Source organism: Amphiura filiformis, chromosome 18, assembly GCF_039555335.1.
Source record: "Amphiura filiformis chromosome 18, Afil_fr2py, whole genome shotgun sequence".
NCBI lineage: Eukaryota > Metazoa > Echinodermata > Ophiuroidea > Amphilepidida > Amphiuridae > Amphiura > Amphiura filiformis.
Genome location: NC_092645.1, coordinates 20,829,964 through 20,846,672, shown reverse-complemented (window position 1 = coordinate 20,846,672; position 16,709 = coordinate 20,829,964). Strand labels below are relative to the sequence as shown.

At 37.1% G+C, this 16,709-nt stretch overlaps 2 protein-coding genes across 2 annotated transcripts in view; one reads left to right on the top strand and one right to left on the bottom strand.

Annotated features, from left to right (window-relative positions):
• Nucleotides 1–3,484: 3,484 nt before the first annotated feature.
• The window catches only part of LOC140139022 (uncharacterized), a 41,507-nt gene continuing 28,282 nt past the window's right edge, over nt 3,485–16,709 (bottom strand). Inside the window, exon 4 of the mRNA XM_072160804.1 lies at nt 3,485–5,683. Within this exon, the coding sequence (XP_072016905.1) occupies nt 4,270–5,683 (1,414 nt within the window). The 3' untranslated portion in view covers nt 3,485–4,269. The remainder of the gene's footprint in view (nt 5,684–16,709) is intronic.
• On the top strand, nt 3,621–4,235 carry LOC140139023 (uncharacterized). Its single transcript, XM_072160805.1, has one exon. It carries the CDS (start codon nt 3,621–3,623, stop codon nt 4,233–4,235), a length of 615 nt encoding a protein of 204 aa, XP_072016906.1.

Below are 16,709 nucleotides of genomic sequence, written 5' to 3'. Positions count from 1 at the left end.
TTCTTGGAAGAAGTACGTTCTTTGACGCATTCTAGATCTTCTCCGACAACACTGGCAAATAGTAGTACTTTGACTACACAAAATATTTCTGGTTTGCAATTTCCTTTCTTTGAAGGAATTGGACTGTAAGCATATTAGCTAGCTAGCCCAGATCAACACTATCAACTGTGACAATAATTGTGTTTACGTTTTCTTATATATCAAGCAGGGGGAAATCCCAAATATTAATAGCCAAATGTGGAAATTCCCAAGCCTTAATTATAGCATTAACCTTTCTCATTACATCACTTCCTGAGGGGAATCCCGTGACATCATCTTTACTTTACATTCTCTAGGGGTATTCCCATATAATCCAAAATTAGAAATGATTCAACTTGTTTTGCTCAATTTGAGAGGGGAATTCCCCCAAAATGTCATCACTCATGTAAATTAAATTATTCAGGGTACATCACAATATATACACATATGATGGGTCCATATAAACGAGTCAATTTAAGTAAAATAATAGGTGCACCTAGACAAAATTGGGACACCGTTGTTTTTGCCTGTCAGTGACTCTAAACACCCTCCTGAACAACATATATAAATATCTAAACAGGACAAAAAAGAGACACGGGGCAAACATGGTAATTTGCATATGTCCAAAATTGCCGCTAATGCAGGGCTCAATGTCAAAATTGGGCGAACAGGGGTTGAACAAATCATTGTATTCCGCTAATGATTGGGATTCAGAAAAAAATATACACCAATCCGGGAAGCGTTTACTGTATTTGGCCCTCTATTGACGGAACCATAATTGTACCAATGCGGGAGATGTAATTTGTTCAATCAATTCATGATCGTATAGCACACTAACAAGTAATTGATGGAACCCCCGACCTTGGGACACCGCAGTTTTACGTCGGGGATACTGCAGCAATGGCCTAGTCGGATTGGTGTATAGTTTGTCCGATCGCCGATATACAGTTCTTGAATTATTGGCACAAATGTCAAATGTCAAATTTTCGTTTCAATCATTGTCCACATGGGTAAAAAAGGTCAAAAATGCTCTGATTTTGATCAAAGTGGTATCAAGAATAGTTTGTTATATCTTAGGTGTTTTGTTACTGGTATATTAGGGCAAAAAGGGTCAAAGCCCATCGAATCGTTTTACCTTTAGCTATTTGTGATTGAGCAAACTATTCTTTGCTTAAAATGTTGTTCCAAGCAGAACAATTTGAGACCACTTGGATTAAAATCTGAGCATTTTTAATTTTTTTTTATCCATATTAGTCCAAATTTTATATTATATATTAGCGCCCTGCATTTTCGGCCATTTTGAATATACACAATTTACCATTTTCCCTTATGTCCTTTTGGATATATTGTTCAGGAGGGTATCGAACCGTGACCCTTTGAGCTCTATGAGTTCAATTTCTGACAGAAGGATGACACCAAATACACTTTTTTTCTATTAGCAATGCAAACCTATGACAAAATGGTTTGCCATCTACAAAGTGAGGTAAGCTATCTATTGGTTATGAATATTACACACTTAACTCTTAGTCGGCCCTTGCATTGAGGTCACCACATAAATGTGTTGAAACAGGAAAATGGGCCAAACTATATACTATGATCCCAATATAAGGCAGCAGTGATTTGTTGTTTTTCTGCCTCCAAGAGGCAGTATGTTTTTGAATTGACACCTAAAACGCCGCACTATTGCGCGGCATGTAGGCCGATTGTCCTATATGCGTGACAAATTTATATTCTGACAAGTACTCTAATTTCCGCCCAATATTGAGAGCGGTAGCAAGTCCCCACTTCTCTGCGCCATACATAAATTCGCCTATCGCCATTTCCCTAAATTGAATGTTTAAAAAGGTAATCACGCTTCCTTTGCATGTGCAATAAATTAGCATTAAAATTAATCTTATTCTATAGGGATTCTAGAAACACCTAGCAAGTGGCGCCACTGGCGTGGGTCTTTCAAGTACATGAATTATGCATTAGAATATTCTCAAGCTCATACATTGTATAATTGAAGACCGAATTAAAAAGACTAGTTTGCGTATGACGTCCTGCAACAAGACCAAAAATGCCATACTGCGCAGGTCAGCAACCAATCACAGCGCGCCTTTGTCATGACGTCAGACGCAAACTAGTCTTTTATAATTCGGTCTTTAATTATAGGTTGTAGCCTCATCAGCAGCTTGTCGTAATACTTGTTGTATGGTAAGTAAGGGCTTGTGAAAGAGATGATACATAACTTATCTAATTAATATTCATGACACAAGATTTTTTTCGTGAGCAAGACAAGAAAGACAAGCTGGACAACCGATATGCTGTGGCAATGGCCTAGTCGGATTGGTGTATATAGTTTGACCGATCGCCGATATACAGTTCTTGAATTATTGGCACAAATGTCAAATGTCAAATTTTCGTTTCAATCATTGTCCACATGGGTAAAAAATTCAGAAATGCTCTGATTTTGATCAAAGTGGTATCAAGAATAGTTTGTCATATCATATGTGTTTTGTTGCCGGTATATTAGGGCAAAAAAAAATCAAAGCCCATCGAATCGTGTTACCTTTAGCTATTTGTGATAGAGTAAAAACTATTCTTTGCTTAAATGTTGTTCCAAGCAGAACAATTTGAGACCACTTTGATTAAAATCTGAGCATTTTTAATTTTTTTTATCCATATTAGTCCAAATTTTATATTTGCGCCCTGCATTTTCGGCCATTTTGAATATACACAAATTACTGCGCAGGTCAGCAACCAACCACGGCGCGCCTTTGTCATGACGTCAGACGCAAACTAGTCTTTTTAATTCGGTCTTTAATTATAGGTTGTAGCCTCATCAGCAGCTTATCGTAATACTTGTTGTATGGCCAGTAAGGGCGTGTGAAAGAGATGATACATAACTTCTCTAATTAATATTCATGACACAAGATTTTTTTCGTGAGCAAGCCAAGAAAGACAAGACGGACAACCGGTATGCTGTGGCAATCGGAATACACATCAAACAAGATTTAATTTCATGATTACATAAAACCTGATTATTAATGCAAAAACTTTGGCTGGCCTCATTTTTTGTCTCGGAAACCAGCGGGATCTGTCATAGGTTAGCGTCGCGTTGCTAATAGAGCGGCCGTGAATTTAGTGTAACCCCTTGGTTAAACCATCGGTCCGCAAGCAAAAAATCATGGGCGTTTCCAAAATTCACTACTGGTTGCTATGCAAATCATGCACATACCATGAACATGGCAAAATATGAAATTATGGGGTGATTTTTGAATCCATAAAAATTATAATTTACGCCCTGGAATAAGAAAATCACGGGCATGGAAGTAGAGAGAGCATTTGACATTGACCACGATTAATGGCCATGAGTTACCCATGATTATGGTCATGAATATTCATCTGTGAGTATGAATAACCCATCAAAAATTCACGAATTCATGCCCATTGCTAAGGGAAATAGGGCATGTTCTTAGGCGGAGTAATAGATAATAGATTAATGTGCACGGATATCGTAGTCAATGTCGAAACTGTATACCTAGGCATTTTAAACACGTTTACTTCTCATATAAGTAACATTACCGACTGATATAAATCTAGTCAATATACAAAACAAGATGTTTCCAATATATTTACAGCTTATCTCCAAACTGAGAGCTTATGGGATTTCTGGCAAGATCTTAGACTGGATCAAGGATTTCCTTCAGTATAGGAAACAACAGGTTGGAGTGAGAAAAGAATTGTCAAACTGGGCCGATGTCATGAGTGGCGTACCGCAATTATTGTACGTCAATGATTTACCAGAGGTAGTTACGTCAACAACTAACATGTTTGCTGACGACACCAAGCTGTACAACAGGGTCAAGAAAGACAGCTCTGAAGGAAGTGATGCTATACAGGATGATCTCAACCAACTCAAGGACTGGTCAGATACATGGCTCCTTCGTTTCAATGCATCAAAATGTAAATGCATACACCTGGGAAACGACAACCCTGATAGATCCTATGTCCTTGGAGATGATGAAATTGTGGTGGCCAAAGAGGAGAAGGATCTGGGTGTTTACATCACAGATGACTGCAAAGCATCAATGCAGTGTACAAAGGCTGCCAAAAAGGCCATGCCGAGTCTGAGAATCATCAAGAGAACATTCAAGTACATACAAGTTTTGGATCAAGAATGGATATGGGGAACTAAAAGGCTTAAACCTATCATTTTAACCCATCAAATCTAAGTTTAAGTGTAAGTGTTCTAGTTTATTTGTCTTTTTACTTATTTGTGCTTGCTGTTGTTGTGTTTCCTTTTTGTTTTGTTTTGGTTTGAGTGCTGACAATTTTCATTTTCTGTTTTAGTAATTTAGTATAAGGTACATCTCGGCATAACAAATCTTCGCAGTACTTTTCCAAATGTTTTGGATTCAACTTGTATCTAGTTACCCGTCTGTCACTATTATCAAGTTTATCTGCGTCTATACATTTATCAGATACTTTAATTTTCAGACGTCTAAATTTTTCTAAATCAACCTGAAAAACTGAACCATATTCCTTGACTTTACGCCAAAAAGTTTCATTGAAATGGTTGTAAAGTAAAACGTCACCTGCATTCCAGCGGCGAATTTTATTCTTCATTTCATCAGAAATATTATATCGGTGACTTTGACTTCGAATTCCTTTGGATATGTATAGAATGTCATCAAAACTCCAACATAAACGGTTCTTAAGCAGTATCAATGATTCGTCGAAATATTCTGTTATCATAACCAAATCAAATTCGATGTCAATTGCGTCTATTTTAGCACGAATGGCATCTGTATCATTAAATAATTTTGCATCAAATCCCAAATCAAAAAGCTGACCATTTTTACTTCCCGACTTCATGTTATATTTTTTTGTGGTATAATAATGCAACGGATTGTTAATAAATATCTCAAATGCATTCCGCTCTTTGGATAAATGCATACCTTTAGCCATCTCAAAATAACCAAACGCAGACTCTAATTGCGATACCGGGTCTCGAAGTATTGTCACGTAGCTAGCATTAGGAACAGTTCTATCCAGCTCTGGACGATAGTAAATTGCGTGGTTAACAAGCATGTCATAATATGGATGACTTTTGGCGAATTCCACAGGCCATGGTTGGATAAACCTGCGCGAAAAGAGCTGCTTTTGAAAAACATGATTACGTCTTGGGAGCGCAAAAAGCAAGTTCCTATGATGACCAAAACGCTGGAATATAGATACCGCGGTACTGCTGCCTGTTTTATGAGTTTTGATAAAAACAATGCTGGTTTTAGGGTTACATGTACCCGTTGCATTACTGTTAATATCAACTGCGGGATTAAAATCTAAATTGAGTACTTTATCACTGATCTGTTCTCTAAAGTAGGATCCATTGTTATAGGTTTCATTACTCATTAAATCATATCCACCATCGTCTCCGTTCCCACTATTCTCATATGATTGGGAGGATGAATTCGTTGTGGCTGGGCTTCGATTGTTATCGTTTCGATGAGTTCCCTTGCATAATTTGCTCCGAAGAGAAATAGGTGTCCCGTTCCGAAAATGATTCTCGGTCCATTTGGTATCTTGATTTGGAAAAGTTTTATTTGTATGTTCATGAACGGACGGAAATACGTGACATATTTTGCCAATTGGTTGTGGCGGCTTTTTTACTACCAGTGATCTGTAAGAATACCAGACAAAATAAATAAGCAATTAAGCATAACTTTTTCTTCAATAAAACAATCAACCCTAACGCTTGATGTGGTTTTTGAACGGAAAAGGAAACTAGATATGTTGCAGCCTTATAAGGCCACGAAGTCTAGCCGTGACCTTGAATTGACCTCTGATATCCTTGACATTACTATAGACAAAATTGTCAACATCGTGAATAATGTCGGTACTATGTTTAATAATAATTTATCTAATAAACTAGTTTGACCTTTAGTTGACCTCTGATGACCTTGAAATGACCATCATGTTTTGAATCATATCAACATCACATATACTAATTGACATGTCAGGTTGAGGATTTGCACTATCCATGCCTGCATGCATGCAAGTCATGATGCTGAATTTCGTTGACAACATACAAATTATGATGTATATAGTAGCCTAGACATAAAGCAAAAGATTCATGGACAACATAGGAATAATTATGCAGGTGAAGTGCACCTGTCACACCGGTTGCGATGACCGGATGTCTTGTATATAGATGTAATTTGTTCAATCAATTCATGATCGTATACCACACTAACAAGTAATTGATGGAACCCCCGACCTTGGGACACCGCAGTTTTACGTCGGGGATACTGCAGCAATGGCCTAGTCGGATTGGTGTATAGTTTGACCGATCGCCGATATACAGTTCTTGAATTATTGGCACAAATGGCAAATGTCAAATTTTCGTTTCAATCATTGTCCACACAAAATACCAAATACACTTTTCTATTAGCAATGCAAACCTATGACAAAATGATTTGCCATCTACAAAGTGAGGTAAGCTATCTATTGGTTATGAATATTACACACTTAACTCTTAGTCGGCCCTTGCATTGAGGTCACCACATAAATGTGTTGAAACAGAAAAATGGGCCAAACTATATACTATGATCCCAATATAAGGCAGCAGTGATTTGTTGTTTTTCTGCCTCCAAGAGGCAGTATGTTTTTGAATTGACACCTAAAACGCCGCACTATTGCGCGGCATGTAGGCCGATTGTCCTATATGCGTGACAAATTTATATTCTGACAAGTACTCTAATTTCCGCCCAATATTGAGAGGGGTAGCAAGTCCCCACTTCTCTGCGCCATACATAAATTCGCCTATGGCCATTTCCCTAAATTGAATGTTTAAAAAGGTAATCACGCTTCCTTTGCATGTGCAATAAATTAACACCTAGCAAGTGGCGCCACTGGCGTGGGTCTTTCAAGTACATGAATTATGCATTAGAATATTCTCAAGCTCATACATTGTATAATTGAAGACCGAATTAAAAAGACTAGTTTGCGTATGACGTCCTGTCAACAAGACCAAAAATGCCATACTGCGCAGGTCAGCAACCAATCACGGCGCGCCTTTGTCATGACGTCAGACGCAAACTAGTCTTTTATAATTCGGTCTTTAATTATAGGTTGTAGCCTCATCATCAGCTTGTCGTAATACTTGTAAGGGCTTGTGAAAGAGATGATACATAACTTATCTAATTAATATATTCATGACACAAGATTTTTTTCGTGAGCAAGACAAGAAAGACAAGCTGGACAACCGGTATGCTGTGGCAATGGCCTAGTCGGATTGGTGTATATAGTTTGACCGATCGCCGATATACAGTTCTTGAATTATTGGCACAAATGTCAAATGTCAAATTTTCGTTTCAATCATTGTCCACATGGGTAAAAAATTCAGAAGTGGTATCAAGAATAGTTTGTCATATCATATGTGTTTTGTTGCCGGTATATTAGGGCAAAAAAAATCAAAGCCCATCGAATCGTGTTACCTTTAGCTATTTGTGATAGAGTAAAAAATATTCTTTGCTTAAATGGTGTTCCAAGCAGAACAATTTGAGACCACTTTGATTAAAATCTGAGCATTTTTAATTTTTTTATCCATATTAGTCCAAATTTTATATTTGCGCCCTGCATTTTCGGCCATTTTGAATATACACAAATTACTGCGCAGGTCAGCAACCAACCACGGCGCGCCTTTGTCATGACGTCAGACGCAAACTTTAATTATAGGTTGTAGCCTCATCAGCAGCTTATCGTAATACTTGTTGTATGGCCAGTAAGGGCTTGTGAAAGAGATGATACATAACTTCTCTAATTAATATTCATGACACAAGATTTTTTTCGTGAGCAAGCCAAGAAAGACAAGCCGGACAACCGGTATGCTGTGGCAATCGGAATACACATCAAACAAGGTTTAATTTCATGATTACATAAAACCTGATTATTAATGCAAAAACTTTGGCTGGAGAAGTTGAAGCTGACGTTCATGGCGATACTTTGGATGTGATAATTTGACATCATGAATTGTTTTGTGCAAAATTGGAGGTATTTTTGTGCCGTTTAATACGCGGCGAGTCAGCATCTGAATTCTGATGTATGCCCACGAAACTGGATTTTCCGTGGATCCACAGACCGACTGGCATGCAGGCCTAGCCAGGCCTGGCCGGATGTTTACAAATTTATATGCTCGACTAGGCCGCAATCATCGTGTCGACATCATAATAATAGTTCATACACGCTGGACAACAGGAAGAATGTTTATAACTTACATTTCAGTATAATCATGTTACTTTTATCTTGAACTCGGAAGGAACTGATTTCAATAACAATTTCAATATTGCAAACTCAGGACATCAGTGACCATACATGTAAACACTAAACAGTGAGATCCGTGCCGGTTTACAATTACGATTTATACGTACAAACAAATTGCTACCACAATTCATGAACTACATGACTAGCCCCGGGAAATAGCATGCATGCATGACTAGAAAGTAGAATGGATTATTTGTTTCTGTTCATCTTGATATCAACATATAAATGGTAAGTTCATGAGTTTGACCTCAATTAAAATACAAAACAGAACCCGTGTCAAATCTACATTGTATGTCGCAAAATTATGTGTAGTGCATGACTGAGTACACGATACTAGCATGACTAGTCTAGGGCTAGGCCCGGGGCTAGTCCTTTAATAGCCCTTGGCAGTTGGCAGTTTGACCTGCACTTGGGTTAGGTAAATCTCTGACTAAAATCCAAAGCCTAAAATTGGGCCTACTCCCACCATGATTATAGGCCTGCTAAACCCTACATACAATACATCATGGATGTAAACAACAGGGGGGACGTGTCCCCATACGTTTTTTGTTCTTTTCAGTCACTTCCCATCATACCGTCACATACAAACCGTTGCCTATTATTTTATTATAGTATAGGCCTATAGTATAAATTTCAGTACTGAACTCCCATCATACCATTACACATGAGCGTGAGGGAGTCCCTTTTGATAAGCCTACACTCAATCCATGACCCTCCATGCTCCATCAAGCTCGGTTCCATGCACTGTACAGGGCGTTAGTCCGACACGCTGCTAGTCCGACAAATCTAAAATACACTCTGCCAGTCCGACACGCCTCTACTCCGAAAATGAAAAACTCTGCGCTAGTCCGAAACTGAAAACCACTGCGCTAGTCCGAATCTGAAATACACTGCACCAGTCCGACACGCCGCTAGTCCAAATCTACAATATACTCTGCCAGTCCGACACGGCGCTAGTCCGAAAATGAAAAACACTGCGCCAGTCCGAAATGGAAAACCACTGTGCTAGTCCGAATCTGGAAAACACTCCTCCGACACAGCGCTAGTCATAATCTAAAAAACACTCTGCCAGTCCGAAACTGAAAACCACTGCGCTAGTTATTCGTCTCGTCATAAGGATTCAGAAAAGTATAGTTTGACCTATCTCCGATGTATATTTCTTGAGTTATATAGGAAAGGTCAAATGTCAAAATTTAGACTCTACAGTTGAAAAATTCTCCGATTTTGATAAAAAAATTGTCTCATTTTTTTCGCTTGCAAAAGCATTTAATAAAAAATATACTTTGCTATATCTCATGTGGTTACCTTGGTAACATGGTAATGAAGATCAAATTCATAGAGCCGTAATAGACATTGATTGTGATGTTACCTCTTTAACAAAACATCCAAAACAATGCAACTTTTCTCATTTTGAATTATATTTGCCAAAGGAACAATTTGAGACCAGTTTGATTAAAATTGGAGCATATTTCCATTGTAAACGACTGTTGACCCAAAATTTGAAATTTGACCTTTTTGCCTGTAACTCAAAAACTGTATGTCGGAGGCTGTTCAAACTATTAATTTTTTTGGTATCCTTATGATTAAAGCAAGACATTGGTGTGGTTGTTAACAAAGATTTGGGCAACTTTGAAATTTTACCTCCTGCATAAGCGGCCATTTTGGATTTATGCAAATTAGGCGTTGTTCCACTACTTGGACTTTTGGGGACTTTTAATATTTTCTTTAATATACAGTAAGCCAAAGAATTAAGGTACCAGTTGTCTTCACCCGTGCATGCTCGTATATATGGGCCGTAGTGGTCAGCGACAACATGTAAAGTGTGCTGATGCTTTTTTTTTTAATAAAGACAAATATCTCTGATTTAATACCTTATTTGTTGAAATTGTTTGAGAATTAAAGAAACAATGATCTAAAACCTAATAAAGAAACGATACTAAAAGTTGCACTATGTTATAACCAATGAAAGCACGACGCTAGTTTTAATAGGTCGAATCCAACCAAAAGTGTCCACGGGCCAAAAATAAAAGTCCGAAATAAAAATGTCTCCACAATTTTTTCCTTTTGCCCATTGATTGATGACATGTTGGCCTTATAGGAACCAAAAGTGCCATTACTAATCTTGAAAAATAAATCCAGGATGTGTGATAGTAAATGTGATATCAAAACCCAATGTTACCTACGAATACCACTAGGATGCTTTCACTATCGCAATACTAATCAACCTAAAACAAATGGAATATTCCCTTTAACGCTTTTTTCGTGTAATGCAGTTTAATTAGCTCGTCTAATGAAACATAATATTATCTCGCGACTGAAATTGCCTTCCGTAGTGAAGTCACGTTTCACTATTTTCCCGGTGGCGGAAATAGCCTTCCGTAAGGAAGTCACGTGATAGTTTCGCGGGCAAGGCTTCGCCCGGGTTGCCGTTAGGTACATGTGTACCGGTTTTCATTCTATATCAGTCAAGCATTCGGAATCGGACGTAAAATTTTTTCTCTCTATGTATCATGTCTATTGTACAACGAAGAGGCCGAATTAAATCAGCAAGCTTATACAATACAGCTTTCTTCACATGGAATAAACTGTGACGGCAACAGATATTAAATCAAGATGTTGTCTGCATAGTTTTGTGTAAATTACTCGATAATACAAGTATACTGAGGTAGTCAGGCGTTACGAGTGCAATTCGCTGTATGACGATAATCAAGAGTGTGTGCTGATATTCCGGGGTTGCTTATGCTTGAACATACATGTAATGGCAACGACCGATGGCTAACACAATTTCTGTATTCGGCTTCAACGGGCAGAACAGGGGATAAATCGGTGAGATATTTGTTTTCAACAATTTGTCAAACCTTGCCGTTAATCAGTTTTATTAGCAGTGAATAACTGGGTTCTAGCCCATCTTTAGAAATTAGCCATGGAGAATAGCTCCAGATACGGATACCTACTTCTAAAATACAGGTTTACATGTCAATCTAACGTTATCTTGCTGTATTTCAGCTAGGGGCCATGGGTAGAAAATCTGGGTTAATGTTCTTAGAACAATCCAAATAGGCCTACGTAATCAGATTGCGTGAGCACTTTCTTTGTCGCGGACTGAAGTTGAAAATCGCCCAATTGGGCGCCCAAATCGCGGGTTTGGCAACCCTGCGTAATCTATTCATGACTTCAGGGACGCGCGACCTCTATCATAGATGACCATAATGGTCATCAGTTGATTCAGTTCTATTCACCATGTTCATTGAAGTAACAAGAGAATTGAATAGATGCGTGTATGTCCCATCAGAAAGTAATACAATTATTGGTACTCATGAATGCTAAAGATCGATGAATCAAGCAGGTGGCCATTTCTATAACACATCATAAACCGGGAAGAAGGAAAATTGTTTTTGTTCTGGTTAAATAAATTAAAAGTTACATTTATTAGTAAAATTCGGTTCAATTTTTTGTTGTTGTTGTTGTTGTTGGTTCTGAATTGGAAAAATCTCTCTTGGTATAAAATGGCCATAGGCCTATGAGGGAAAGTTATTGTCAATTTTTAACGCAAGGATATGTGCACTGGACACGTAATGGTCGAATTGGATAGTGTTCCGTGTTCCATTTTGACGAAACGAATCGTAACAAGCAAACAAAATAAAAAATAATAACAGTAATAATGATAACTTGAATATTGTCGTCAAAGAAAAAGGCCATTTTAATTGTGCATTTGACGCGATTGGCGGCCATTGGTATATATAGGTTTTCATAAATGAAATTTCAACTCAAGCAGGGATATTTTGGATAGTTTGGCATCAACTAGAATAAATTAATGAAGGAGTTGGAGTGTAGAATATATACGAGGCTAATATAATATACAGACATGTATATGACATACAGTATTTAGTGTAGGCTTTGCAGACAGAATTTGCTTCCCTTTGCTTCTGTTTTTAATTGCAGGTCGTATGGATTTTACGAGATGGGGATAGAAGGAAGAACGATAGACGAAAGAACGGGAACTTCTATATGGGGAAAATTATGGGCCTACAACGGCTAACTACATTTAGTGCAGACAAAGAGACAAAGGATCTACATCTTCATTAAAATACAGTGTTTCCCTCAAATTGAGTAGTGTTGCATCTCGAATATTAACATATTATACAGTGCTTCGTGCGAGTAAAAATAGCATCAGCAATTATGGAACTGAATTCTAACATGTCTATGGATGGGTAGGCAGTGAGGAATTGAGGAATATCGGTTCACAGCTTGATGGAAAGGTCAACACTTTTAATATTTGGTATCAGTGGAAGGAGCTTATACAATTCTTTGGCAATCTATCCAGGTTAAACAATTCAGGAAGCACAGTAAGGATACTGTTTGATGGAATGAAAGAATAATCTTGGGTGTCATCAATGGATCATTCAATTAATAAAAGTTCATACATAAATCGCTGAACTGATCCGAAAGCAAGTAGTTGAAATTAGCGAGTTTTATCTCGGTAGCAGCTAACCAAATATGTTATTGCATAAATTATCTTTGATATATTTGTACAAACAAGGGCATTCCACATCGGACAACTTGACTTTGGCTAGTTGGGCAAATAGCGACAAGCGTTATAGCAGAAATCAGATGGGATTGAAATATTACTAATCAAATCAGACGTTAGTGTGCGCAAATATTGATGCCTTGCCTTTTGATGCCTTGTCATTTATGTATTTCTGGATCTGTGTATCCATAAGGGTGATGTACTAGCAACCTCTCCCCTTCTTTATCGCATTCATTTTTTAACAATAAGCGTGCAATGTGGTTTCTTTGTGACGGGCCCACGGATGTTTCTTCTGCTTTTATCGAAATCGCCGGTGGTTTTTTTTTAACTCTATGTCATAATGTACATTGATTTTATGACGATTATAGTTTTGATGTGCTTATCATGCTTACTGTAGATTGATGTTGTTTTGAAAAGACCTATGCGTTGTAAATCGCTATATCATAATCATGTTTGATGCTTGCTATAGTTTATGATATTTGATATATAATTTTGTATTTAAGGCCTATGCTTTGTAAATTGCTATATCATGTTTGATGTACTTGTAATTTGTTGCATAATTTTGTATTTAGGGCATGCTTGGTAAAGCGCTTAACGACATCTGTTTTAGCGCTTCATAAATGTTTCGTTATTATTTATATATTATTGACTTGGTTCAGATAAATAAAACAAAAAGATGAATTAGGTTTACCTTTTGGGAAATTTAACAAATTTAAGGCACATATTTTCTTACCTGTAGGCGTATCTATCAAACGAAGACCAGATCTCTTCACGATCATTAAGTTAAACAAATTTATAGTATTACAGGTCTTTCTTAATGGTAACTATCAAAAAGGGCTATTATATATAGACTTGGGTATTTACTTAGAGGGCAGCATAAAATTCATAGTAAAATATTATATATAGTTAATGGCTAAATGTAGTAGAGCGATTATTACGCAACAAACATGACAAATGGAAGGTAAATAGTTTCCTGAGTTGGAGCTATTAAATTAAGTCCAGAATTCATCCTTATTATCCAGTTATGGTAAATTATGCTCTTATTGTACCTATCAAACAAAGAACAGAAATTTTCACCGCAAGTTGATAAGACAAAGTTGTGGTTTTAAATTGTATCTATTAAATGAAGACAAATTAAATTTTTGCATAATGCATATTGCATGGGTTCTTGCTTTTTGGATCGAAATTACTGTTGCATTTACGTTGTGCAATATGTACAGTGTGCATTGTTTACTATTTTGCGTGTTTTATAATGTATATATATTTCACAGTTAATTGCATCTTGATCAATCGTGTCCTTTTAGGCTTACGATGTGCAATATATTGTTTGTCTTTTTAAACTAGTTTTAATATATTTGCTCGAACTCTTTGTATTTTCTAAAAATTGTTTTCTCAAATATTGTTCTCATTTTTTACAATGTATGTGGTTTTAATACCATGTTTTGTAAAGCGCTTTGAGTTCTTTTGATGTGATTGCACTATAAAAGAAATTATTATCATTTTTATTATTATTATTATTATTATTATTAGTTCTCCAGTAGTCAAATTACAGTATTCTCTTTTACGGTGTATGTATGTCACAATGTTAAATAGGTTCACCTAGTTGATACACCCAGAGACAAAAGGAAATTCACCTAAGTGGGCATAAAACATGTAGGTGCATTTGTCAAAACTTGGGAAGTCGACAGTGGCATATAGGGCCTACATTTGAACATCACATGTGGGCCTTGAGGGATGAAAATTCAAATAACGCCAATATTAAAGCAGGCTAATAATCATTGGGTTTGTTTGTTTTGTTTGGCATTGGGTTTTTCTCATACGTAAATCTACCCAAAAGATAGTAGTACATTGTAGGAGTATTTATTGCCCGTCAGACTTTTTGTTATTCCAAACATTTCACCGCAAAGCTCGGCGGAAGGGTAGATGTCATGTAAAACATAAACTGCAATCAGAGGGAGTCAGGCAAGTTCCTTGACTTGTCTACGGAACTTGGTTGGCAGTTTTTGGATCATTTTTCTAAAATGATCAATTTAATGTACATAATTATACATATATTACATTAATAAATTCTATTTTGTCTTTCCAATCTTCGTGGGTATTTGCCTACTAGAAGATTTGGCGTTGGTTTATGCTGATGCCCACCATGTAATCTAAATATGAATATAATATGAAAATGAGAAAGGGGTCAGCCATTTAATTTCTTTTGATATATGTAAGTCCGCGGCTTTTTATATTGTCATCGTTAGATGCAGTCTTTATTATTCTATCCATTGTTAAATCGAGTCTTTATATTTTCTCTATCGTTAGATAGTGCATTCCCTGTTACGGGAACTTTTGGTTTATATGCGCAACTGGCTTTCGAAGTAATTGTTTGGGAGGCTCGGTCGGGTAATTACTCTGAGCGAAAAAGTTGACCATAAATCAATAAATATTAGTTGGCTGATTCCAATGAATTTTCTCAAAGCATTGCATGAATAAATTATGCGTTCTTTCTGAATGACTGATAAGTGTCCAAAATTGGTGTGAGGCATTTCTTTATTTCAGTGTCTAGGGATAATGCAGTTTAATTAGCTCGTCTAATGAAACATAATATTATCTCGCGACTGAAATTGCCTTCCGTAGTGAAGTCACGTTTCACTATTTTCCCGGTGGCGGAAATAGCCTTCCGTAAGGAAGTCACGTGATAGTTTCGCGGGCAAGGCTTCGCCTGGTTGCCGTTAGGTACATGTGTACCGGTTTTCATTCTATATCAGTCAAGCATTCGGAATCGGACGTAAAATTTTTTCCCACCCTCCACTCCCTTTATGTCAAGGTTGATCTGATTAAAATTGATCAAAATAGAGGACAGGACGTCGAAAACGAGTATCGCAAGAGTGAGACAAATCACATGAAGGTTTCATCTTTATTAAGTCAAAATGTAATTAAGAATGAAATGAAATCAGAACATGTTGGATGTCACGGTTCTTTGTGTTGCATAATAGTATGACTATATGAGTGTACGTGTGTGAGTAGTTCACTTCAGCTTCAGTTTCTATCTCAGCAACATGTTCTATTCTGTTGCGCAGCTGTAATATTTATTCTCAGTGAAATAGTGTGGTGAAGTTTGCTTCTGCCTCAGAAGCATTAGTGAAATTGATTTTAATTTGTGCCATTTTGAGTCAGAAGGAGAAAGGAAAACATAATTGGTTGAGAGCCCTCGGGTTAGAATATACTGCGGAATAGTATGACTAAGGGTGAGAGTGCGTGAGTAGATCATTTCAGGTTCAGGTCTAATTCAGCAACACGTTTTATGCTGTGGCGCAGTTATAAATTTTCAAATATCGTTGTAAAATAGTGTGGTTAAGTTGCTTCTTCTACAGAAGCATAAGTAAAAGTGTTAAAATTTATGCCATTTCAATCTTGGGCGGTATTTTGGTTGATGAATGTTGTGTATAGCGGGAAGGAAGGAATCAACACCAGGTTGGCATGGGGTAGCTAGACAGGGGCCAAGTACTATGCCCTCAGATTTTTCTTGTTCAACAAAATATAAGTAAAAAGGAAATATTGTGATCAAGTTTTTATGAGGTTGCGCAGCCGGCTAGTTATCGCGTTGAATTCTAGGGTAGGCTGTCCTATTGCATTTAGAGTAGGCATCATAACCTAGTGGTGCATACGATATCATAAGCTTTCAAAGCATGGCGATGTGTGTCAAGGAACCTGGGATAGTTTTTGGATCATTTTCTAAAATGATCAATTTAATGTACATAATTATACATATATTACATTAATAAATTCTATTTTGTCTTTCCAATCTTCGTGGGTATTTGCCTACTAGAAGATTTGGCGTTGGTTTATGCTGATGCCCACCATGTAATCT

Excerpts from the sequence above, each read along its gene's own strand:
- LOC140139023 (XM_072160805.1), top strand. The coding sequence starts at position 3,621 with ATGTTTCCAATATATTTACAGCTTATCTCCAAACTGAGAGCTTATGGG.